Below are 26,411 nucleotides of genomic sequence, written 5' to 3'. Positions count from 1 at the left end.
GAGAAAGAGGGAAAACAAAGAGGAGGGATAGAAAGAGAAGAGAGAGAAAGACGGAGAGACAAAGAAAAGGGAGAGAAGAAGAGACAAGGAAAGACAGGGTCAGAAACAGAGGATGAGATGATGAATTAGTGATGAAGTGAATGATACGAGGATGAAGGCTCAGAGCAGCATTAAGGAAAATACAAACATTCGGTCAATTCATTTTTAAGACACTTCAAATTCAGACTTTAGCAAAAGCCAAATAATTTTCTGCCTTAATATTTATTATAGTATTTATTTTATTATTATTTTTAATTGTATTTTCAGCTGTGATAAATAAATTACTATGAATATAGTTTGCATTTCTTTAATCAACAACCCACAAGTCTTAAGTCTCCTTTTAAAAACGTCGCTTCCTAAAACCTCTAACTTTTATCAACAGCGTCCACTTCAAAAACTATGTACATAATTAGTGTGTTTTATGTTCTAAAAAAACTAAATAGTGTTATATTTTTATTCAAACCCATTTTTGTCCTAGAGTCTGTACCTTGTTCTTCCCGGAGTAGTGTCTATGGCGTTTCTCGACCTGGATCCAGGCGTCAGGGTCCGGTTTGGGGACTTCCTCTGGTTTTTGCTCCTGATCCGCTCCGTCAGTCTCTGAAGAATCCGGGACGGGTTTTGAAGAATCCAGCGGGATCTCGGTCGAAGGCGATGAGGCTGAAATCACATCGTTTCTGTTTAATCCAAAGAGCATTTTCTCTCCTTCTCTTTCTCTCATTTTCTTTATTTCGAGCCATCTATACTAATGCAGTCTGTACTATCTGAGTAACTTATTTTCATCATAGTTGCCTACTGTACAAACAATTAAACATTTATACTTTACACTCTATACTGTGACCAGACGTTTGTTTATAGAGTGATTTAAAGTGGTAAATACTTTGACATTGCTTGAGTTCCAGCCCAAGACTTAACCTCACACACAGACACAGAAAAGCTTCTTCTAGTGGTTCTTGGTTCTTAAGAAACAGTCAACAGACAATCAGGATTGAGCCAAGATTCAGAACACTGTAAATCAGTCGTATCAGGTTTGTGAGGTCGTTGTGTACAGCATTGTACCATATTTATGTATATTTATGGAGACTTGTCGTGTGGGAGCGTGGGTGACGTAGGCTTGTGGGCAGAGCCTCATACAAAATTTTATAGCTAACCATAAGGAGGGTGTGAATAGGACCCAGAAGAGATCACTTCAGCCATGTTTTTGATGAGGGAACAACATTATAACATGGTACAAAGCTCAAACTAAATATATTTTGAATAAAACCTCCTCTTTAACAAACTGGTGGTGTAACAAAACTGCACAGACCCGACCACAGAACTCTAATCAAATCTGCAGCTGAACCCAAGATGGTGTTGTAATGTTTTCAGTGGCCTGTGCTCATTGGCTCATGGGCCCAAAAATAATTCTCTCTTTCGCATTTACTTCCTCAGTAAGGGTTAGGTCCTCCCACATGCGTTATGTCTGTAACATGCACGGCGTGGGGCGTTCAGAACAATGATTTTTACTGCTTTTTATAAAGAAATACAATGAATATTTAATTTTCAAAATTGAGTTAAGCATTTTGGCCCTCCACAGTATTTTCTGTTTCTCATGTGGCCCAGTGGAAAAAAGAATTGCCCACCCCCGCTCTCCATGGTCGACTCTGGGAAATATGGTGGAAAACCAGAGGCCAGTGCAGAGCTTTGTCAAGTCCCTGTGTTTCCATTTTTGTGAAGGTGTTAAAATCACTGTCAGATCGGCTCAATGTTCACGATGGAAAAGGAACAGACAGCTGAACTTCACACAGACAGATTTGAACCTGAAGTAAATGTGTCAGATGTAACAATGTGTAATATTGTGTAAAGCCATGCTCTTGCATAACCTCACCGCAAGATTCAAAGTCAACCTCTGTGTGTAACTTTTACTACATATAAGTGTGAGCTTCTGAAACGAAATGCTTTGCTTTGTCACAGTGGTTAAAAAAACAGGAAAGTGCACTGGTCATGGTCCTTTGCTCTGTTTTGGTGCTGATAACATGAAGAAATAATTATTCATGCATGATCGCATTACAGGCACAACACCTGATTATTACGGTTTTTCAAATGTGTAAAAACAACAACAAAAAATACAAAATAAATGAATAATTGTTGTTGTTGTTTTTTTTTTTTTTTTTTGCTGTTTTCTATGTTTATTTCTTTTTTGTATATGTGTTAGTTTTATCTTTTGTTATGTCGTTGTTATGTTTATTTTGTTATAAATGTGTTGTGTATACAGATCCTCAAAATGATAAAAAAAAATAAAAATAATTAAACCTCTTCCTCAGTTTAATGCTAAAATTATAGTAACGCTCATAACAACTAGCATGCTAACTGTGCACCAGCCTTGCCGCCTTGTTTGTGGGTTAAAAAATGCAGAGAGACACAGCAGTTTCATTCTGACCCTTAAAGTGCTTTGACAACATGTATTTGGGGCAAAACTAACTTTACTTTATTCTGTTGAAAAAGTTGGGTTCTTTAAAGGTTTCTTTGGACATTTTAGAGAAGATGGGCATTAAAATACAGACACTCTAACAGTCCCCACACCTCAGTCATCATCATATCATCTTTGCACTGTTTTCCTTATGACCTATTGTACCATATTTTTCAGACTATAAGTTGCACTTTTTTTCACGGTTTGGGTGATTCCTGGGACTTATACTCCAGTGCGACCTATAAATTAAAATGTTCAGACTGAAGCTGCGAGAAGGCGTTCTAGGCTCATATGTCAGTATCTAGTAGAGCCCGACCGATATATCGGTTGGCCGATATTATCGGCTGATATGGGCAACTTTAGGCTTGCTGATAGGGGCCGATATTTCACCTCGTTATAAAGCTTAGACTCTCTACATTCTGTTCATTTAATCCAATTTACAGACAGATAAATGTCCTAATATGTGGCTCCACATCAGTATTTATCTACGGAGTCATTTGTCTGTGTGTCCGTACTGTCCCTGAACACACCACAGAGTTGCGTCACTCACGTGTGTTTGTTTACATCTGCAGACACAGATCCAAACACTGAGATTATATTCTTTTTACGGACAATCGGTTTGAGTCTGGATTAAAAGGACATTTATTAGTGCAGACTTGTGATGTGAGAGGAGCCTGTGTGAGCGGTGAGTGTTGGAAATATGTCGACTCTGAAGCTAGTTTTGGTCATTTGTTATGGGTTAGCTGCTGTAGCTCCCGCACATAAACAGACTGTTTTCTATTGGTCTGTTCTAAAGTGACTATATTGGCCGTATATTTGCTACTGGACCTGCACTGATATGTAAATGAGCTGTGAACAGAGGTGTGAATTATGACATTTGCGCATATAATTAATTACCGCGCCGCGCTCGTATTTACGGCTAAAGGCTAATAGCGCAACTTTCTTTACTAGTTATGGGTCCGTCGCGAACGAAATGACTCTTAGAACCGGCTCTTTGAAGGGAACGACGGGAGACTGATCCTTATTGGAAGCTGTGTTTTCTCTTTCTCTCACTTTTTTTCTCTTCACGCCGCGTGCAGACAGCGGCTGAAAACGAAACTTTGAGAAATTTGCGTGTACGTAGGATTTAAAAAAAAAAAAAAAAAAAAAAAAAACGAGCATATTTGACTGTAGTTTAGCATAAAATAAATAAGTCCCAGTTTAGTCCTTTTTCAGTCCTGCTTTAGACCTGGTTCAGTCCTGATTCAGTCCTGCTTTAGACGTGCTTTAGTCCTGCTTGCAACAAAACAATCTGAAGAGCCACTTGGGAGCCAAAAGAACCAGCAGCTTTTAGTGAGCCAAACCAAAAGAGCCGGTTCTCTAAAAAGAACTGGAATACCCATCACTAGTGTCTAGAATGTGATGCAAAAATGCCATTAAGCCAATCTACTGTCTGTAAATATGATGTAAAGAGGCAGAATAACAATAAATGTTGCCTAAATAAACCCAATTTAAAATCCACCAGAGCCAAACCTAAGTTTTTTAAACAATTCAACATTTACAGTGAATTTTTACATCACTAAATATATCGGCAGCTCCAACTTCCATTATATCGGTTTCATATCGGCCACAGCAAAATCCATATCGGTCGGGCTCTAGTATCTATCCATCCATCCATCCATTTTCGTCCGCTTATCCGGGGCCGGGTCGCGGGGGCAGCAGTTTAAGCAGGGACTCCCAGACTTCCTTCACCCCAGACACGTCCTCCAGCTCCTCCGGGGGGGACCCCGAGGTGTTCCCAGGCCAGCCGAGAGACATAGTCCCTCCAGCGTGTCCTGGGTCTTCCCCGGGGCCTCCTCCCGGTGGGACATGCCCAGAAGGCATCCGGAACAGATGCCCGAGCCACCTCAACTGGCTCCTCTCGATGTGGAGGAGCAGCGGCTCTACTCCGAGCTCCTCCCGTGTGACTGAGCTCCTCACCCTATCTCTAAGGGAGCGCCCAGCCACCCTACGGAGGAAACTCATTTCGAGCGCTTGTATCCGCGATCTCGTCCTTTCGGTCACTACCCAGAGCTCATGACCATAGGTGAGAGTAGGAACGAAGACTGACCGGTAAATCGAGAGCTTCGCCTTTCGGCTCAGCTCCCTCTTCACCACAACGGTCCGATACAGCGACCGCATCACTGCCGAAGCTGCACCGATCCGCCTGTCAATCTCCCGTTCCGTCCTTCCCTCACTCGTGAACAAGACCCCGAGATACTTGAACTCTTCCACTTGAGGCAAAGACTCCCCACCCACCCGGAGAGGGCAAGCCACCTTTTTCCGGTCGAGAACCATGGCCTCAGACTTAGAAGAGCTGATCTTCATCCCAGCCGCTTCACACTCGGCTGCAAACCGCCCCAGTGCACATTGCAGGTCCTGGTTCGATGAAGCCACCAGGACAACATCATCCGCAAACAGCAGAGATGAGATCCTGTGGTCCCCAAACCGGACCCCCTCCGGCCCCTGACTGCGCCTAGAAATTCTGTCCATAAAAACAATGAACAGAACCGGTGACAAAGGGCAGCCCTGGTGGAGTCCAACATGCACCGGGAACAGGTCTGACTTACTGCCGGCAATGCGAACACAGCTCCTGCTCCGGTCATACAGGGACCGGACAACCCTTAGCAAAGGGCCCCGGACCCCATACTCCCAGAGCACCCCCCACAGGACACCACGAGGGACATGGTCGAATGCCTTCTCCAAGTCCACAAAGCACATGTGGACTGGTCGGGCAAACTCTCATGAACCCTCGAGCACCCTATGGAGAGTGTAGAGCTGGTCCAGTGTTCCACGGCCAGGACGAAAACCACACTGCTTCTCCTGGATCTGAGGTTCGACTATCGGCCGGATTCTCCTCTCCAGTACCCTGGCATAGACCTTACCGGGAAGGCTGAGGAGTGTGATCCCCCTATAGTTGGAACACACCCTCCCGTCCCCCTTCTTATACAGAGGGACCACCACCCCGGTTTGCCAGTCCAGAGGTACTGTCCCCGACCGCCACGCGATGTTGAAGAGGCGTGTCAGCCAAGACCCACACATCCAGAGACTTAAGGTACTCAGGACGGATCTCATCCAATCCCGGAGCCTTGCCACCAAGGAGCTTTCCAACCACCTCAGTGACTTCAGCCAGGGTGATGGACGAGTCCGCCTCCAAGTCCCCAGCCTCGGCCTCCTCCTCGGAAGACGTGACGGTGGGATTGAGGAGATTCTCAAAGTATTCCTTCCACCGCCGGACAACGTCCCCAGTCGAGGTCAACAGCTCTCCCCCCGCACTGTAAACAGTGTTGGCGAAGAACTTCTTCCCCCTCCTGAGGCGCCGGACGGTTTGCCAGAATCTCTTTGAGGCCGTCCGATAGTCCTTCTCCATGGCCTCCCCGAACTCCTCCCAGCTCCGAGTTTTTGCCTCCGCAACCACACGAGCTGCAGCACGCTTGGCCCGCCGGTACCCGTCAGCTGCTTCAGGAGTCCCCCGAGCCAGCAAGGCCCGATAGGACTCCTTCTTCAGCTTGACGGCATCCCTTACTTCCGGTGTCCACCACCGGGTTCAGGGATTGCCGCCGCGACAGGCACCACAGACCTTACGCCCACAGCTCCAAGCAGCCGCATCGACAATAGAGGCCGAGAATGAAGCCCACTCGGACTTCATATCTCCAGCCTCCCCTGGAATCCGGGAGAAGTCCTCCCGGAGGTGCGAGTTGAAGGTCCCTCTGACAGAGGGCTCCGCCAGACGTTCCCAACAGACCCTCACTACACGCTTGGGCCTGCCAGGTCTTTCCGGCTTCCTCCTCCGCCAGCGAACCCAACTCACAACCAGGTGGTGATCAGTTGACAGCTCAGCCCCTCTCTTCACCCGAGTGTCCAAGACACGCGGCCGGAGATCAGATGACACGACGACAAAGTCGATTATCGACCTCCGGCCTAGGGTGTCCTGGTGCCACGTGCACTTATGGACACCCTTGTGCTCGAACATGGTGTTCGTTATGGACAAACTGTGACTAGCACAGAAGTCCAATAACAAAACACCACTCGGGTTCAGATCGGGGAGGCCGTTCCTCCCAATCACCTCTCTCCAAGTGTCACTGTCATTGCCCACGTGGGCGTTGAAGTCCCCCAGGAGAACAACGGAGTCCCCGGTCGGTGCACTGTCTAGTACCCCTCCCAAGGACTCCAAGAAGGCCGGGTACTCAGCACTGCTGTTCGGCCCGTAGGCCGACACCACAGTGAGAGACCTGTCCCCGACCCGAAGGCGCAGGGACGCAACCCTCTCGTTCACCGGGGTGAACTCCAACACACGGCGGCTGAGCTGTGGGGCAATGAGCCCACACCAGCCCGCCGCTGCTCCCCGCGGCCAACGCCAGAGAAATGGAGAGTCCAGCCCCTCTCAAGGAGTTGGGTTCCAGAGCCCAAACTGTGCGTGGAGGTGAGGCCGACTATATCTAGTCGGTAACGCTCAACCTCCCGCACAAGCTCAGGCTCCTTCCCCCCCAGCGAGGTGACATTCCATGTCCCCAGAGCTAGTCTCCATGTCCGGAGATCCGGTCGTCGAGGCCCCCGCCGTCGACTGCCGCCCAGATCTCTCTGCACCGGCCCCATATGGCTCCTCCCGCGGGTGGTGGGCCCACGTATTACTATTACTCCTGTACCACTGTCACTCTACTGCATGTCTCCTGTAGAAATAGCCGCTGTCTTGCTGCAAATAGTGAAATATTCATACGAAAACAGTAATTGAGCTGCAGAAAGTAAGTTTGGAGTGAGCGAGAAACTTGTGATTGACTGGCCGAAGGCGGGGATGGAGAACACAGCTTCACGGTAACCGGGCGGGTGCACCATATAACTTTCCTGGAAGTCACGAGATGAATCAACAAAGCCTGAACTTCAATCAATCGAAACCATCCTGTCCGGATTCAGAAAGGCTGGAATAATTCTAATTGGAACTGATGCTGAGTCTGATGACAGCTACACAGAAGAGGAAGCGGCGCTCTGTTTACCTCATGGATCTATGGTTTATCTCTGGAGGTCACGCAGAAGTGACACTGACGATGAAGAATTCAATGGATTTGGTGATTTGGAGTAAGATTGAGAGTTTGGTAAACTTATGTTCTGTTGTTTATGCTATAATTATCTGAAGAACTGTTCATATGTGACGTTAACATATTAACGCCTATTCAGCCTGTTGTTCTTTATTCTGTTGTTATTATAACTTGCATTTCAAGATAAAATGTCGGTTCCTGGTCTCTGATTTTACAAAATACATTTCCCCAAAAAGGGCGACTTATAGGTTTTTTTCTTCTTCATTGTGTATTTTTTGGCTGGTGCGACTTATACTCCAGAGCCACTTATAGTCTGGAAAAAAGGGTATATAGCAGAGATGTGCTTGTTATTTTATTTTTACTAGTGCACATACATTTATATAGTCTTTTTCGCTACTTATTTAGAATGTATTATTACCATTTATATTTTTTCCTCTACTTTGGTGTCCAAATAATTTCCCTGTGGATCAATAAAGTTTGTACAAGTGTAAGTCTCCTGTCCCCAGTCCCCTCGTCTCCGGTCTCACACCTGTATTGGCGGTGATGCTTTGCCTGGGCACAAACTCCGGGCAGTGGATGAGTTGGGAGAAGTCCGTCCTGGGGGAGCCCACGACTGAAGGCATCGCGATGGGCCAGCGCTCTGGGTCTGTTTTACACCGAACTTTATCCTCCACCAGCTCCACCTCTGAGCTGCTCTTCAGCGCCTGAACACAAATGCCAAGTTAATAACAGTAACTTTAAATATACGACTACTTTCCACTTATTCTATAGGACATACTAGTAAAACAGTGTTATGTGTAAAGAAATGGCAGTAGTACTAGTAGTAGAAATCGTAGTAATGGCAGTAGTATCATCAGTAGTAGTAGTAGTACAGTTATAGCAGCAAAAGTATGCGAGTAGTTGTAATTGCTGTGTTAGTTGTAGCAGTAATAGTAGCTGTAGTAGTAGAAGTAGTACCAGTAGTAGCAGCAATATAGCAGAAGTAGCAGTAGTAATAGCTAATAGCAGCAATAAAAGAGCAGTAGTAAAAGTAGCAGCAGCAGTAATTTGAATTTCTTTGTGCACTTTTAAATACTTTGTGTACAACTTGTGCAATACAAATACACTTGTCTTGTCTAATACAGTAGAAGTGGCAGTAGTAGTAACAGCAGCAAAACAGAAGAGCCAGGTAGTAGCTGCAGCAATATTAAAAGTAGTAGTAGTAGTATTAGTGGCAGTAGCAGTGTTAGTTGTTGTAGTAGTAGTAGCAGTAGCAGCAGCAAAAGTAGAAAAAGATGTAGTAGCAGCAGAAGCAGAAGCAGCAGCAGCAGCAGCAGCAATAGTAGTAGTAGTAGTAGTAGTAGTAGCAGTAGTAGCAGCAGCAGCAGTAGTAGTAGTGGTAGAAGTGGTAGTAGTGGTAGTAGTAGTAGTAGTAGCAGTAGTAGCAGCAGCAGCAGTAGTAGTAGTGGTAGAAGTGGTAGTAGTGGTAGTAGTGGTAGTAGTAGTAGTAGTAGCAGTAGTAGCAGCAGCAGCAGTAGTAGTAGTGGTAGAAGTGGTAGTAGTGGTAGTAGTGGTAGTAGTAGTAGTAGTAGCAGTAGTAGCAGCAGCAGCAGCAGCAGTAGTAGTAGCAGCAGCAGCAATAGTAGTAGTAGTAGTAGTAGTAGTAGTAGTAGTAGTAGTAGCAGTAGTAGCAGCAGCAGCAGTAGTAGTAGCAGTAGTAGTAATAGTAAAAGCTGTAGTAGCAGTAGAAGCAGAAGTAGTAAAAACAGAGATGCAGTAGCAGTAGCAGTAGTAGCAACAGCAGCAGCAGTAGTAGTAGTAGTAGTAGAAAAGGATGTAGTAGCAGCAGCAATAGTAGAAACAGATGTAGTAGTAGCAGTAGCAGTAGCAGTAGTAGCAGCAGCAGCAGCAGTAGCAATAGTGGTAGTAGTAGTAGCAGTAGTAAAAGACGTAGTAATGGTGGTAGTAGCAGTACCTCTATAATGAGGTTGAGGTCTGTGGTCAGGGCCTGGACTCGGTGGAAACTCGCGATGAGAGAAATGGGTAAAAATCCCTGAGCGTCCATTTTCCTCCGGAGGAAAAAGTCTCGCTCCAGATTATGAAGGCTGAAGTAATACTCGCTGTGACAGAGAAGAAAACACAATCATCTCCGTTAACAAACATCTCAAAGGCAGAACTTTTCTGGTGGAGGTTCTGTCACCTGCTTGTTTCTATGGATACATCATTGCTCCATCTGGAATGTTCCACAGTGTGACATTAAACTGATCTACGTTACATCTATTCAGTTACAGGTGGATTTATAGCTCAAAAATACCTAGAAAAACAGAAATTTTGACTGTGAGCAGGGTGGCCTCTCCACAGACCTGACCTGAAACTTGGTCTGGTTTGATCTCCATGAAGATAGAAAGGTTTAATGCCATATTGTGAAAGATTCCAGACAAAGCAACAACATTTCCATGGAGAAAAGCATTAAATGTTATAGTAAAGGACAATATGCTGAAATATTAATACTAATACTAATAAAGTTAAAGTAAACTTAAGCCTTTTTGACTTATATTTGGTCTCCCAGTTAATACCTTGTTAACGGACAGCACTTATTTCAAAATACTCGCTTTTACATCACTTAGAGCTAGACGCGATATTTTGCTTCTCTGGAAAATCTGCTGCAGTTTTCACACCCAAAAATAACTAACTTAAATGAAATAAAACTTAAATAAACATTACATAATACCCAGAAGCACACCAGAAATACATAGCATATCTTTAATTAAATCAAATATTGACAATGACGTTAAATCCAAAAAGAGTAAATGTTTAGTAAACTAATGAAGCCTTCCCTCTCTTCATGGCTGTGGAGGTAAAAGCTGCTTGAGGCAAACCGGGAGCTTTGTGTGGAGGAAAAATGGGTGAATGAGTTTGAATGAGTGAAATCAGACTCAGAGAAAGCCCTGGTCAAAGCAGCGTTAAGTAATTGCCTCCAGAAACTATATTTAGATCTGGGTCTGCTCCAAGAGGGTTCATAATGAGAGACTGAGGCCCGGGCTGTGTGAGAGGGAACAGCGCCCCCTGCAGGTCACACGGAGAGGTGCGTAAGACGAAAACACGTGGGAATGTTTAGTTTTTAGTGTGGGAGTCAAACTGTGCCCCTGTGTAACTACTCTTATCAGTACAAAGTTTTTCTAAAAATAAGGTATTTGCGAAACAAACTTCGAACTTTGAATCCATTTTGCAGGTTTTATATTTGTTCAGTCATATTTGTCAGTTTAATTCTAGTTTAGTTCTGGGTATACTAGTAGTTTGATGTGTGTTTTTTGGTCATGGTTCAATCCCAGTTTAGACCAAGTTAAGTTTTTGGTCTGAAACTGGACCTGGTTCAGTTTTTGGTTTTAGTCTTAGTTTAGATGTGGTTGAGTTCTCATAATTGTTCTGTCCATCTGAGTAAGACCGCGACACTGATTTGGGTCTGGTTTAAATCCTGATGTAGATGTGGTTAGTCCTGGTGTAGTCTAGGTTTAGTCCTTGGCTTTAGTCCTAGTTCAGATGTGGTTTAGTACTCGTATTTTTGTCCATTTTAGTTAATACCTTGACATGGGCTTGGGTCCAGTTTGTAGATTTGGTTAAATTACAGGGTTTAGTCCTGATGTGAGTTCTTGTTTAGTCCTCATTTAGCACTTATTTAGACCAGTTTAGGTCCTAATTTAGACCTGGGTTTAGTTATGGTTAAGACCTAACTGTGGCCCTGGGTCTGGCCCTGGGTCTGGCCCTGGGTCTGGCCCTGGGTCTGGCCCTGGGTCTGGCCCTGGGTCTGGCCCTGGGTCTGGCCCTGGGTTTGGAAATGATTTGAACCCTGGTTAAGACCTAGCTGTAGTCCTGATTCTGGTCCTGGGTTTTCCCTGGGTTTAATCCTGGTTTAGCCCTGGGTTTAGTCCTGGTTTAGATGTGGTTTAGTACTCATAGTTGTTCCTTCTGTCCATTTTAATTAAGACCTCAACACTGGTTTAGGCCTGGTTTAAGTCCTAATGTAAATTTGGTTAGTCCTGGTCTAGTCTTGGTTGACTTCCAGGTTTAGTCAAAGTTATGTCTCATGTTTGATGGTGATTGTGCAAGCGTCAATGCACCCAGAGACCCAGAGACCTGGACCAAGTTTACTTCAGCTCTCGTTCAGTGCCTGCATAATTCTACAGTTAGTCCTTGTTAAGTCTTAAATTACGGGGTTTAGTCCTGATTTGAGTTCTTATTTAGTCCTCGTTTAGCACTTGTTTAGACCAGTTTAGGTCCTAGTTTAGACCTGGTTAAGACCTACCTGTAGTCCTGGTTTTGGTGCTTTTTTGGTGCTGGCTTTGGTCCTGGTCCTGGTCCTGGTTTTGGTTCTGGTTTTAGCCCTGAGTTTAGTCCCTGTTTAAACCTGATTTTAAATCTGGTTTTAGCCCTGATGGAGTCTTGAAGTCACGGTTCAAGTCACGGTTCAAGTCACGGTTCAAGTCACGGTTCAAATCACGGTTCAAGTCACGGTTCAAGTCACGGTTCAAGTCACGGGTTTAGTCCTGGGTTTAGTCCTGGGTTTAGTCCTGGGTTTAGTCCTGGGTTTAGTCCTGGGTTTAGTCCTGGGTTTAGTCCTGGGTTTACTCACATCTGCCGTTTGATATACTCCTTGAGCAGTTTCTCGTCCACTGTGTACATCTGGACTTTGTTCCCGTCGTCATAGTAATAAACCATATTAGTCCCAAACTCTGAAGGGACCTGAACAGAACCGTCCGACGAATCCTGGAAACCAAACTCATATCGACCTGAAAAGAGAGAGACGCATTCTCAGATCTGTGTTCTAATGTCACTTCCTGGTCCCAAACACACCTGCAGTTGTGTTTTGTTTCATTCACACGTTTAACACACAAACCTGCACATTTAGGCTGAGTTCTTCTCTCAGTCAGAAAACACCTGTTCCACCTTGTGATGTCATGTGGTTATAATGGAAGTGCTCCACTGTGTTTTTAAAACTCCATACACCTTCACTAGAACCATCTGGATCATTTCAGCCCCGGAATTGCCAATTTCTACAAAGGGTAAAATTTGTTGTTCACTTGAAAACTACCGCTTCATGACATCACAAGGTGGAACAGAGCATTTGGAGCTTTGGAGATGCATATACTAGTTTAACACAGATCAGAGTGTAGTATAATACGGGACCTTTGGAGACCTCATTATGCAAATTTGACTCGTGTGATCTTTTAGTCATGTGATAATGTTTCCTTCTCAAAAACAGACCTGCAGTTGTGTTTTGTTTCATTCACACGTGTTTGAGTAACTCTGCATTATTAGTCTGTCTACATGTCAAATCTCAAAATGCTCTGTTCTACCTTGTGATGTCATACAATTTAACAGCTTCTTTTACCTTTATTTCAGCTGAGATCAGCAATTCCACAGAAATGGTCTATGTATGGGAAACACTGCTGCGCAACAAGATGTGTTTTCAGGAGTATTTCAAATTGACATTTAGTATTTGCAAAAATAATATCTCTTGGTTGATTATTCCAAGCAGACATTGATGTGTATTTTAGAGTGCTTCTTCCATTGTTTGTTTTTACTTTAGGTAATTTGAATCTGCTCGCTGTGGCAGCTCTGGTTTCATACTGGTGCCGATCTGAACTCAAGCGTAACTCTTGATAAAGCACATTTGGTCATTTAGTTACTATAATGTTTCTTATTAGATTAAGCCGGGAAGCTCTGAGTCTCTCTTTTACTTCTAACCAGGACAACACAGAATGCAAATGTTGGTTCTATATGTACATTTACGAGCACATCAAGCTGCCTTGATTATAGTGAAGGTGTAGGGAGTTTACAAACACAGTGGAGCACTTCTTGTATCACCACATGACATCATAAGGTAGAACAGAGTGTTTTCAGTTTGAGAGAAGAACTCAGCCGAAATGTGCAGGTTTGTGTGTTAAACATGTGTGAATGACACAAAACACAAATCTGGGTGATGATGAAACTACATTAGAACATAGATCAGAAATAGTGTATTATGGAACCTTTAAGCTGAAAGTAATAATAGTTGTGTTGTTGGATCAGTTCGTAGATATAGTGATATGTGTACCTCTGCCACGGCCCCTTCCTCTCCCTCGTCCTTTGCCTCGCCCTCTCAGTCCTCCTCTTACACCATTTTCACTCCGAACGCTTGAATCGTCTGTGAAATCACGAGGGTCTCTCCTCCAACCTTTACCACAACACAAGAAACACACACCAGAAAGAACATCAGCAACCATATGCATCTTCAGATCCTAGAAATATCTGAAAGACAATCCTCATCTCATCATCTGAAAGATGAGATGAGGATTGTTATTCCCTTCACAGAGAGGTGGTTTTCACATACTAGAGCCAGTTTTCTCTGTTGATTACTTGGGATGTAACAATATCTAAATCCAAATATTTTCTCTATATACATCTCATGATACAATATTTATTATAAAATATTAAAACTAAACTGCAAATTCTCCACTTTTTCCTTTTTAAAACTCCGTGACAAGGCCTAAACCAAAGAACTAAGATTTAAAAGTGTTTATAACAATTATTTCTTCATGTACTAGTAGGCTGCACTGAAACAGAGCAAAGGATCATGGTCTATGTAGTTCCCTTTGTTTTTTTCAGTGATTGCTGCACTATAATTATTAATTTAAGCAAAGACACTTACAATTCGATATATTGTGATGGTCCATGATATTATTGAGACTTTTGACGATGTGATACAACTAGGAGTGTAACGATATCCAAGTCTCACGATACGATATCGTCACAGTATGAACCTCACAGTATGATATTTATTGCGATATCATGGGAAAGTTCACGATATGGTGGGAGGCACACGATTAGGGATGTAACGATATCCAAATCTCTCAGTACGTTATTTTCACAATATACATCTCACGGTACGATATTTATTGCCATATTTTGTGAAGGCTAACAAAACTGTTAAATGCCTTGACAAGACTTAATGCAAACAACTAAGGCTTAGAACTGTTATTTCTGTTATTTCTTCTTGTAGTCTGCACTGAAATGGAGCAAAGGATCATGGTCTATGTAGTTCCCTCTGTCTTTTCTTAGCCACTGCTGCACCATAACTCTTCACTTAAGCAAAGAGACTTGTAATTTGATATATTGTGATGGTCCATGATATTCTTGTGATAACTTTGACGATACGATATCACAATATTTCGGTTATTGTTACATCCCTATCGAGTACATTAAACTTTGACAAGAAATCTGACTCTACACAAAGGTTGGAACCTGTATTTAATTGAACTGTCAGATTTTCTCTTCAAATTTAATGCCACAAAATATAATAGAATGAGAAATAAATAATGTAATAAATAAATAAATGCAAAAGGTAATTCAGAAATACTGGACCAAGAACTGTATTCAAACAAAAACCTGCTTTTTAACAGTATTCATTGTAAAAATCTGTATTGAACAATGTTGGTCGATAGAATGTTGTGATGTCGTCTGAAACCCAGCAGTTGATAATGTGGAAAACTCAAAGTTGGAACCAAGCAAAAGAAATGGATCACTGTGTAACTTTCTGGTAGAGGGTCCGTCAAATGTTTTTCTCCATGAAGATGTTGTTGCTTTGTCTGGAATGTTTCACAGTATGGTATTAAACCCTTTTATCTTCATGGAGACCAAACCAGATCAAGTGAGAGGTCAGATCTGTGGAGAGGCGACCCTGCTCACAATCAGAATGCAGGTTTGTTTTTCTAGGGATTTCTGAGTTATGAAACCATCTGTAATTGAATAAATGTAAAGTAGAGCTGTTTAATGTCACACTGTGGGACATTCCAGGGAGAGCAATGATATATCCATAGAAACAAGCAGGTGACAGACCCTGCCCAACCAGAAAAGCTACACAATGCAACTTTAAAAATACACAATGCGACTGATCCAGACCCATGCAAACGATCTCAGAGCAGTCAAAGCGTTCAGAACATGCAGTGATTGGTGAAGCAGAGACAGACTTACTCCGGCTGCTATCATGCTGCCTGTTACTACTGGACGACAGCGGCGGCGTGTGATTGGGCGAGGCGGGGTCATGTGATTCGTCAGCCGACTTGGCGCCCTCGTCCCGGGACGCCTCCTCCAGCGGCAGAGAGACCCACTTACGTTTGTTTCCTATCGACGTTTCACACGAGAACAGCAGTGAGCACAGAGCAGCAGAGATTAAACAAAACGTACCCAAAATCTACCAAGGAAAAGTCCAGTACACATGGGTTTCAGAGGGTTTCAGAAGGTTACAGAGGGTTTCAAAGGGTTTCAGAGGATTTCAGACCATTGCCATAGTAATTTGCAATTTAAAAGGTCTTGTATTACGCAAAATTGACTCTTGTGAGCTTTAAGGCATGTTATAATGTTGTTACCACATCAGAAACAGACCTGGAGTTGTGTTTTGTTTCATTCACACAAGTTTGAGTAAACCTTCAAATCCAAAGCTCCAAATGCTCTGTTCCACCTTGTGACATCATGTAGTGGTAGTTTTCAAGTGAACAGCTCCTTTTGTCTTTAGTTCAGGAGAGATTAGCAATTCCAGATCTGAAATAATCCAAATGATTCTAGTGAAGGTGTATGGAGTTTAAAAACACAGTGGAGCACTTCCTGTATCACCGCATGACATCACAAGGTGGAACAGAGCGTTTTCAGTTTGAGAGAAGAACTCAGCCTAAATGTGCAGGGTTTGTTTGTTAAACATGTGTGAATGAAACAAAACACAACTCCAGGTGTGTTTGTGATGAGGAAACGACATAATAACATAAATCAGAAAATAGAGGAATATCGTCCCTTTTAAATGAAAATATTACATGTTTTGAAAAGTCCTAAAAATGGCATCCATAACAGGAAACAGTGACCTAAGGCTGTGCAATATGATTACTTTTTAAAAAATGTAATAAAACAATTTCATAATTTTTAAAACAATAGAACAGCTTTCAGTTTGCCTTTCTTGAACAAAAACAACACAGACTTTTAAAGGTGCACTGTGTAACTTTTCTAGTGGAAGACTGTCACCTGCTTGTTTCAATGGATATATCATTGCTCTGCCTGGAATGTTCCACAGTATGACATTAAACAGCTCTACTTCACATTTATTCAGTTACAGGTGGTTTTCTCAAAAAATATCTAGATAAACAGGCATGTGTGAGTGGGGTCGCCTCTCCACAGATATGACCTGTAACTTGGGCTGGTTTAGTCTCCATGAACATAGAAAAGTTTAATGCCATACTGTGTAACATTTCAGACAAAGCAATAACATTTCCATGGATAAAAGCATTTGACGGACCCTCCACCAGAAAAGTTACACAATGCACTTTTAAGCTTTCAAATTTCTTCCTCCATAGTATATGGTCTCCTCTAAACCAAAGTCTTTTCTTGACTTTTATTGACTGGCTGTAGATCTCTCCATTAAAAAAAACCCAGAGCTGTTTATGGACTTCATTTAGACTGAAATTTGAATATTTGCTCAGAAAACCCACTGAAACCCATGGATATTTGAAGCAAGTATTTAAAATTTTGATCTGAAAAGCCCCAAGAATTTGAGCTTCCTCGTTTGTTTTTTTTGGGTGGTTCATTTCAGTGTATGAAATTAATAACTCATTAAATCTAGAGTTATTTCTGGTGTATTTTATCATTTCAATAGCAAAATGTATTCTCTGGAAGCTCATCACCATAAATGCATTTACCAAACAAAAGCGACCAACAGAAACCAGGCAGAGAAGAAGAACCGACCGAGAAGTGAACCGGGGACCTTCTGGTTTTGTGAAGTTGTGAAGGTGAACCGTGTAACTTTTCTGGCGTGACACTTGTTGTCTCCATGGAGATTGTTTTGCCTGAAATATTCCACAGTAAGACTTTAAACATATCCATGCAGACAAGTGGGTGATGTCACTAGACCAAGTTTGGGGTCAGATCCGTGGAGAGGCGACCCTGTTCACTGTCAAGATTTCATGTTTTTCAAAGATATAAGTTTAATGCAATACTGTGGAACTTTTCAAAGAAATATCCATGGAGACAAGCAGATCAACCAGAAAACTTACACAATATACCTTGCTGCCCTGTTCCTTCAGTATATTTACTGTAATTTTTCAACCATGAGGTTTAATATGAAATATAATGTTGCTAATGAAATGTACACTTAAATCTATAAATAAAACAAAAATATAAAAATATTGATCAAACAAGACAAACTGGTTAATGTATTCTTTTTAATTTCAGGCAGTCGTCGTGCTTTCATTAAATCTGTCTCAAAGTCAGACACTTCATTCCTCTCATGCAATGGGCATTTTGACAAAGATCAAATGTGGTCAGTGAATTTTACTGGTGGAATAATAATTAGAGTAAAATAAATTTTTAATCTCCATGTAGACATTGTTTTTACATTTCTACACTGACCTCCTCGTGGACAAATGAAGAATTACACTTCTCATCTGAGTCTCAATATTGACACTATGAAAAAGGTTCGATTCTCAATATTGATTTCAAAACCTTTTTCACAACGGCTGGAAGTGTCCCGCTGTAGGGTTATGGAACTTCCAGTTAATGGTTTTCTGTGGTAAAATGTGTGTGTAAATGTGTGTCATATTCTCCAGCAGCTTCATAAATATGCCCCATCACCAAATCTTCAACCAACAAACATTCTAAACATGTAGAATTTATCCACAACTATCAAGAGAAGAAAGACCAAAACTTAAAGGAGAACAATGACCACACATTAGTCACACACTCAACTAAACTAACGTTATGGTCATGAATAAAACAGAAGGAACTTGCTCACTCAGACTGATTCTGGAATTAAAATTAACAATCGATTTTATGATGTAGTAGATATTAACATAAATAGATTTGTGCAGTTTGAATGTTAGAGGTGTTCACAGATGACATCTGTAGCATTCAAACTGCACAAATGGCATCATTAACTCAGAAGTAGCCAGCTACTGTTGTGCCAGAGCCAAATCAGGAAAATATATATTTCATTTATTTTTCTGAGAGGTAAGGAACACGGGGCACAGTTTCAAAACCACATCTTTCCTTGTCAAAATGCTGCCACTCAAACACACAAATGCACATTAGTTGACTCCATTTCCTGTCTCTCACCTCCTCTCTTCTTCAGTGAGTTGCTCTTTTCGGTCCCCGGTTTGTCCTCCTGTTCTTTGGTTCCCCTCTCGGGCTCTTTGGATCCCGTCTCCGAGGCCTGTACTTCCTGGTTCTCTTTGCTCTCTCCTCCGTCGTGGCTGCTCTCAGACCTTCTGTCAGGTCTCTCTCTCCTCTTTTCTCTCTCTCCTCGCTCTCTCCGGTTTGACTGAGGCTTTTTACTGTTGCTGGTGCTGTTCACAACGTTCTGCTGCAAATGAAAAAAAAACAAAACAAGAAAAGAGCTTTAGTTTAGTTAGCTTAAGTTCATTTGATTGTATTTGTATTAAAATCATGTATAAATGTTGTACTTTAGAATATTGTTAAAGGTGTATTATGTAGGGCTGAGTATCATTAAGAAGTACGATACGATACATATTGCAATACATAGGCCACAATGTAATACATTTTTCGATACAGTGCACTTTTGATTCAATATGATTTGATACGATATATTTCAAATTGATTCACTACGGTTCAGTGGAAAACAAAGGCTAAATCATGGCTGTGACACTAAAAGTTTATTACATCCACTAAGTTTGTTAAGTTAATATGAAAAACACCCATTTTACTCAGTGAAACAGTGAAAATGTCAACACAACTTTAGGAAAATACACTTGCCGATATATCGATACAGCAGCCCAGGATATCGATGCTTTATCATCAAATTAACTGATGTGATACATCAATATTTTTGTACACGTTTTGGTTTGTTTGGAGGTTCGTCACCTTGTTGTTGCTATGGCGATGTCATTGCTCTGCTTGGAATGCTCCATAGTACAACATTAAACAGTGCTACTTTACATTTATTCAATTAAAAGTGGTTTTATAGCCCAAAAACACCTCGAAAAACAGACATTTTCCACAGATCTGACTTGCAACTTGGTCTGGTTTAGTTTCCATGAAGATAGAAAGGTTTAATGCTGTACTGTGCGACATTTCAAGCAATAATATCTCCATGGAGAAAAGCATTTGACAGACCCTCCACCAGAAAAGTGACACAATGCACCTTTAGGACTGTAATTCTTTAAAGTGCATATGACGCTTTTCAGGTTTTACTAATAGGTCTATTTCGCATGGCTAGTTCAGGTTTTCTCGTTTACATTCATTCTTTTGGAGGATTTAACAGAGTCCTGCAAGAACTCAACATTTAAATGTCAGGACGTGGACTGCAGGTCACAGACGGATAAACTCAAGACTGTTTGTTAAAACCTTCATGACCTTTATGTAAATACCTGACAAACGTCTGTGTTTACAAGTATGTGTTTGTGTTAGCTTCAAGAAAACACAAAATAAAACATGTTAAATTACTGATGTTAAAATAAGGCTACAATCCAAATGATCTCACATACAAAAACAATAGACTTTAGATGTATTTTAATAACGTTTTTGAGGTTTTATGTTGAGCTTTAGATGAGGTTAGCATTAGCATTAGCATTGAAACTAAATGCACCCACTTTTGTAAACACCAAAGTATCTTCTAGCAAGGTATTTATCACAAGTTAGTTTGTGATCATTACTTTAACTTATAAATAAAATATATTAATGTGGGAGAAAATAATTAGTGACATGTTTGTGTAAATGTACAGTCATACAAGGCACTTCTATTTCCATTTTGGAAAAAAATACTGACATCCAGTATCAATATCGGCTGATACTGATACCAGAACTGACGTATCACTCATCATTTTGATCACGAGCCCTAGTTCAAACTGAGAAATAATGGACTCTATTCACGGTTACATCATAAAACCAGCAGAAGTTTGGAAACATGTGGATGACGACTTCCTTTGGGCTCTGTCAAAATCTGGGAAAACTGAGAAAATGGCCTGGTTTTCATCATCTAGATGTTGTATTTGTTTTTTTTCTTTTATTAATTGCCCATTAATGTGTGTATTTTAATTTGCCTAACTTGATACAAAAAAAAACAAACATTGTAGCATTCTGTTATGTTGGGCAGATCAACGGTTTCAACCTGCTGTCTGTAAGTGACATGAAGACACGATTAGAGTCGCGTCCCCCATGAAAAGCTTTTGCAGGTTGAGAAAACGATGTTTCCAAATCTATGATTTTATCACATGCCCAGTGTTGGGAACTACACAGGAAGTCGTCATTCGTATGTTTCCAAAAATCTTCCAGTAACCGTGAATAGAGTACACAGTTGGGAGAAGAAAGGCTAACTTAAGTGCATGAAAATGAAAATCTTCCTGTGACTGTTTTCAGGGAGCGAACAGTCAAATGCAGCTGCTCTTAAATACATGGAGGAGACACATGTTTCACTTTGTTCAGCCTAATTATCCGTGAGCTCTGGTGTTCAGCTCACATAAAGATCCTGTGTCTGTGTACTTAGTGTCATTAAACCTGATATTATTCTCCATGGAACAGCTCATACAGTATCTGATTTTACACTGTACACAAGTTCAAAAACCTCCCGCAACACAAACCAAAATTATTATTATTATTATGATTATATGAGACTAGATGAGACTACTCATTTTACTAAAGCGTGCTTGTAATCAAAATATTAAAAATTTCATTAATATGTAAAAAATATATATATATAATAATGGTTTGGCTATTTTTTCTGTTTCCAAAAAAATAAAATAAAATAAAATATTAATAACATAAAAAATAATAATTTTTAAAAATGACTTGTGGTTGGAAATGACAGCACACTGGGGAATTCCATAACTGTTAACTAGCAAACATCTTCTACACTGGGATAAAACTCCTAATGTACACACAAATTACGATTTGACAAATAAAAAATATTAGGAAACACCTTTCTTTTGCTGAAATCATGTTTAAAGTGTCAGAAAAAATGTGTTTCTTGAGTGTAAATTGTGCCGAACTTTTAGACAGAATTCTCCCAGAGTGATCTCAACTGTGTAGGACTCTCTAGAACTCTCCACTTCCTGTGTTTTTCAACAGATTTTCCATCTGTTCTTGTTAAATTGCTTCTTGATCAGTGTAAAACTATTATTTATATTTGCAGCGTGTGCTACCCTACCAAATTAACTCTTAGAAAATTAGAGAATCATCAAAAAGCTGTCACTTCAAATGCTCTGTATTTGAGTTTTCAGTCTATCTCAGCAATGTGTCGGACCATATAAGAACTTTAAACATGTGGCAGGAGGTCCATGAAGCTGCGGATTAACACTGAAAACTATTTGAATAATAAGACATTTGGGTGTCAAAAAAAAGCTAGAAAGGTTTTGTAGCTCCCAGGTATTTGAGGAAAAATGCCCCAGTACAGATGTATGATATTTGCAGCTCTTGAGGTCAAAATAAGACTGCTGTGTACTGTCTGGATCCAACATGTGTTTCCATCCAAAAAGTGTTTTATTGTCAGAAAATCTGAAAGTGTGTTAGCATGCTAGTTGTTGTTAGTTTTTTTTTATAATTTATTTATTTTTTTTATTTTGACTTGAACATTTACACTTATATAATTATGCCTTATTTGAAACATGCTATCTTTTTTGTTACTTATTTAGAAGTTATTATTACTATTTAAATTCTTTCCTCTTTGTTATTATAATAAAAAAATCATTTGCAAGAGTTGTAAAAAGTGCTTCTAAACTCATGGTGAGTAATTCAGACGCTCTGAATGCATAAGGTAAGTGAGGAAGAACGGTTTAAAATGAATTCTATTTTTCATGTTTTTAAGAGTAAAAATCAGGTACAAAGACTGCAAGTAAACAAGAGACAATACAGCGTGTTTGTAGTAGTCACCTCTTTGGCGAGTTCTCCAGGCGTGGGCCAGTTCGTGATGTCACTGAAATCACTCGACTGAAAAGAAAAAAAAACAACATGAAACAACTATTTTACAGACACATATTCTACACTGTTTTCTGATCTCTGTTCTAATGTCGTTTCCTCATCACAAACAGACTGTACCTGGAGTTGTGTTTTGTTTCATTCACATGTTTAACACACAAACCTGCACATTTACAATGTGTTCTTCCCTCAAATTGAAAATACTCAGTTCCACCTTGTGATGTCATGTGGTAAGACAGGAAGTGCTCCACTGTGTTTTGTCAAAGGGATGGTACAGCATCTTGTGACACAAAATTGCCACAGGATCATGCACACGAGAGCAAAATGATCTTGTGAGATATTTTTCCAAGAGTTTCCATCTGAGTTGGACAAAAAAGTGACTTTAATAGGGGTGTGCGAAACATTGAAATCGATATATCATTTAATGTGGTGGTACAGTATCGATATTATGGACTGCTTTATCGATATATCACTAAGAGTATTTTTTTTTTGTATATTTTACTAAATTATTTTGTTACAGCTACAGTTCTATTGTTTGTTTAGAGGAAGGAAACTCATTTATGCAACACATTACATTTTCACAGTTTTGAGGATTAAAATGTTTGTGTTTCATATGAACTTTGCACAAGAAGTGGTTTAACAAAGACTTTTAGTATCACAGGCATGATTAAGACTTTATTTTTTACTGAAATATCGATTTGAAATATATCGTATTGAATCAAAAGTGCACTGAATCAAGATATGTATATGATATGAATTGTATGTGCTGTATCGTTGCCTGTGTATCGAGATATGTATCGTATCGGCAACATCTTTACGATACCCAGCCCTAGTCTTTAACAGTTCCAGAAAGCAGTACTAGAATGAAAACAACAACAACAACAAAAAAAGATACTAAATGAAATAAATAAAAAAAATGAGGCCAGAACTGGAAACTGAATCATGAAATTCATGTATTAGGAATTGTGTTAAAATCTCGTCTTGTCTCGTTCTCATGGATCCAATCTCATATCTCGTCTCGTCTTGTGGAAATTGCATCTCGTTCCATTCCTAGTAAAGGTAGCTGTTAACTTGAAAACTACCACTTCATTTCATCACAAGGTGGAAGACAGTGTTTTGAGCTTTGGAGATGTAGACAGAATAATAATAAAGCTACTCAAACATGTGTGAATGAAACAAAACACAACTCCAGCTCTGTTTTTGAGGGAACAACATGATTATAACATGGCTTAAAGTTCAGACACAGGACCTTTAAAAACATTCATCATTTAGCTGAGAAGAGAAAATAGGTCAGTTTTCAGTTTTACATTTGCCAAGAAAGATCAGATAAACTTTTGAAAAACAATTTGTACAAACAGAGTGCAGATATGGTTCAAGGCTGCACAGGTGAGAGAAGTGGGGCATTTTACAAACCACAGCTCAAAGTGGAGAGAGTATCACTATAATGACAAATAAGGATTTCTGAAGCAATACCACACTTTATTCATAATTATTATCTACTGAGAATCCTTCAGTCACCATGTTTAAACCTTTTTCATTAAAGAAACGGAGATTTCATTAAGATTTTCTCATTATGGCCCAACTGTGTCCGCAGATACGAGGTAAACATGTTCAAATCAAATACAACTTTTAATAAAAACAACTAATATGTTGATTCACTAAGCATTATTATTATGTCAGATGCCCTCCCTGTGTCTCCTTATTCTGTGTTATTAAGTTATAATTTGTTGTTTTGGTTCTCAAATGATTATCCAATCAGAAAGCAGAATGAGCCTCACATGACTCTCTCATTTGCGTTGCCAGTTTCAATGGTGAAGTTCAGTGTGTTTAAACCTGACATGTTTCTCTCTGCTCTGAACGGTCACTCCCTAAACCCCTGCACCTGCACCTGCACCTGCACCAGTCATGAGTCAGTGCTGGTGCAGCCTCTGCAGCTCAAGGAGGGAATTCTGGAAGTTCTGAGCTTTTACATGAGACCTGAACATAAACAGAGAATGAGACACTTGTGTGTCTCTATCTGCAGGTGAAGGGTCTCCAGACACAGGGTCAGTTGTGATTGTAAAACCTTTTGTAAAACAGTAAAAGAGCAGGTTACATACAGGTCCTTAAAAGATCTATAGAAAATGTACCATAGACTATTATTAGCTTGTCGTGTGGGAGCGTGGGTGATGTAGGCTTGTGGGCGGAGCCTCGTACAGAATCTTACAGCTAACCATAAGGAGGGTTTGAACAGGGCCCAGGAGAGATCGCTTCAGCCATGTTTTTGATGAGGGAACAACATTATAACATGGAACAAAGCTCAAACTAAATATATTTTGCATAAAACCTCCTCTTTAAAAAATTGGTGCTGTAACAAAACACACAGCACAGACCCAACCACAGAACTCTAATCAAATCTGCAGCTGAACCCAAGATGGTGTTGTAATGTTTTCAGTGGTATGTGCTGATTAGCTCATGGGCCCAAAAATAATTCTCTCTTCTGCATTTACTTCCTCAGTCTAGGTTAGTTCCTCCCACCCGTGTGAAGTCTGTAACGTTCACGGCGTTTGGACCAATCAGAGCGAGAGCTGCTAGAGAGGAGCAAGTGTGGGCTCAGAGAGCGGCGAGGCTCAATCTGACAAAGATCATTTGAGGAGTTTTGAGAATTTAAAAATCCTCCTACAAAATTCAGCCTTTGTGAAAGCCGGATGCCCTGTCAGAACATGGGAAGTCTGAATTCCCAAAATGCACTGTCTGTGGGAGAATTCTTTCTGGGCCCAAACTCTTGGAGCTGCAGTACCTGGAGAGACCACTAGCCTGTCTGGAGCTGGGACACAGGGGGAGGGGCTTATCCAGTTTTTCTTATGATCCATGATATATACAAATAAATGATTATAAACATGCATATACGAAAACAGATAAGACAATACACACAAAGTTTTCAAGACACAGGGATCAGTAAACGCCAAAGAAAAATACTGTTTGACTTGTGGACTCAAAAAACACATGAGTGGATACTCGGCTACAAAAATAATCATTAGTTCCAGCCCAATTTAAGTGAGTGAAAACAGGATTAAACTGGATTAGCCTTTGTTTTGGCAGCACCAACAGTTGTAGTAGTAGTAACAATTGCAGTAGTAGTAAAAGTAATAGTAGCAGTATTTATGACTCATTGTAAATTGTGCATGACAGGCCTCTCAGCACTACACAAGTCCATTATTCATTCTCTCTACACACTTATCTGCAATATACTGGAGCCACACCTGCCCGGGGGCTGATTTACAAATGTGGCTCCGTCAGTCATTTGACCACCAAAGACATTTACATAAAGAAAGATGGTGAAGGCTCTTGCCCAAGGACACAACAGTAAAAGAAGTGTTTAGTGAATGCTTTGTGTGGCAAACAAGTTAAAATATGAAGGTAGCGCCTAATATCTCTCAATCATTCTAAACTCAGTTATAAAGAACCAGAATTTGTCATTTCAGTATTAAAAAAATCATGTAAACAATAAAAAAAAAAAGTAAAATAATTTGAAATAATGTATGTCAAGGCAACACTACTTCCCTTCTGCTTTTGAGTCATTTATTATCCTTCAACAATTAATAAAAAGATATGTAGTGCACTGTGTAACTTTTTGACTGAGGGTCCATCACCTGCTTGTTTCTATGGAGATGTCACTGCTCTGTCTGGAATGTTCCACAGTGTGACATTAAACAGCTCTACTTTACATTTATTCAATTACAGGTGCTTTTACAGCTCGAAAATACCTAGAAAAACAGACATTGTGACAGATCTGACCTGGAACTTGGCCTGGTTTGGTCTCCATGAAGACAGGTAGGTTTAATGCCACACCGTGAAACATTCCAGATAAAGCATTAACATCTCCATAGAGAAAAGCACCAGAAAAGTTACACAATGCAGCTTTAAATAACTTTACACAAGATAGTTTTCTAGTAAACGTTGCAGTTGTTTGG

General features: G+C 40.7%; 1 protein-coding gene across 5 annotated transcripts in view; it reads right to left on the bottom strand.

The window, feature by feature from the left end:
• larp1b (La ribonucleoprotein 1B) overlaps positions 1-26,411 on the bottom strand; it is a 64,977-nt gene that overhangs the window by 24,581 nt on the left and 13,985 nt on the right. For 3 of the 5 annotated variants that reach the window (XM_055156012.1, XM_055156018.1, XM_055156033.1), the window contains exons 3-10: positions 22,414-22,470; positions 18,646-18,892; positions 15,526-15,675; positions 13,610-13,729; positions 12,146-12,302; positions 9,491-9,635; positions 8,066-8,240; positions 527-696 (exon numbers count right to left, since the gene is read on the bottom strand). In XM_055156012.1, coding sequence (XP_055011987.1) covers positions 527-696; positions 8,066-8,240; positions 9,491-9,635; positions 12,146-12,302; positions 13,610-13,729; positions 15,526-15,675; positions 18,646-18,892; positions 22,414-22,470 — 1,221 coding nt within the window. The remainder of the gene's footprint in view (positions 1-526; positions 697-8,065; positions 8,241-9,490; positions 9,636-12,145; positions 12,303-13,609; positions 13,730-15,525; positions 15,676-18,645; positions 18,893-22,413; positions 22,471-26,411) is intronic. The other 2 variants (XM_055156025.1, XM_055156037.1) reach the window with 2 other exon arrangements.

Source organism: Boleophthalmus pectinirostris, unplaced genomic scaffold (genome assembly GCF_026225935.1).
Source record: "Boleophthalmus pectinirostris isolate CB_2022bp ecotype Guang Dong unplaced genomic scaffold, ASM2622593v1 HiC_scaffold_10, whole genome shotgun sequence".
Taxonomy (NCBI): Eukaryota; Metazoa; Chordata; class Actinopteri; order Gobiiformes; family Gobiidae; genus Boleophthalmus; species Boleophthalmus pectinirostris.
The sequence above is the reverse complement of the archived record's forward strand: the minus strand, read 5'-3'. Positions and strand labels throughout refer to the sequence as shown.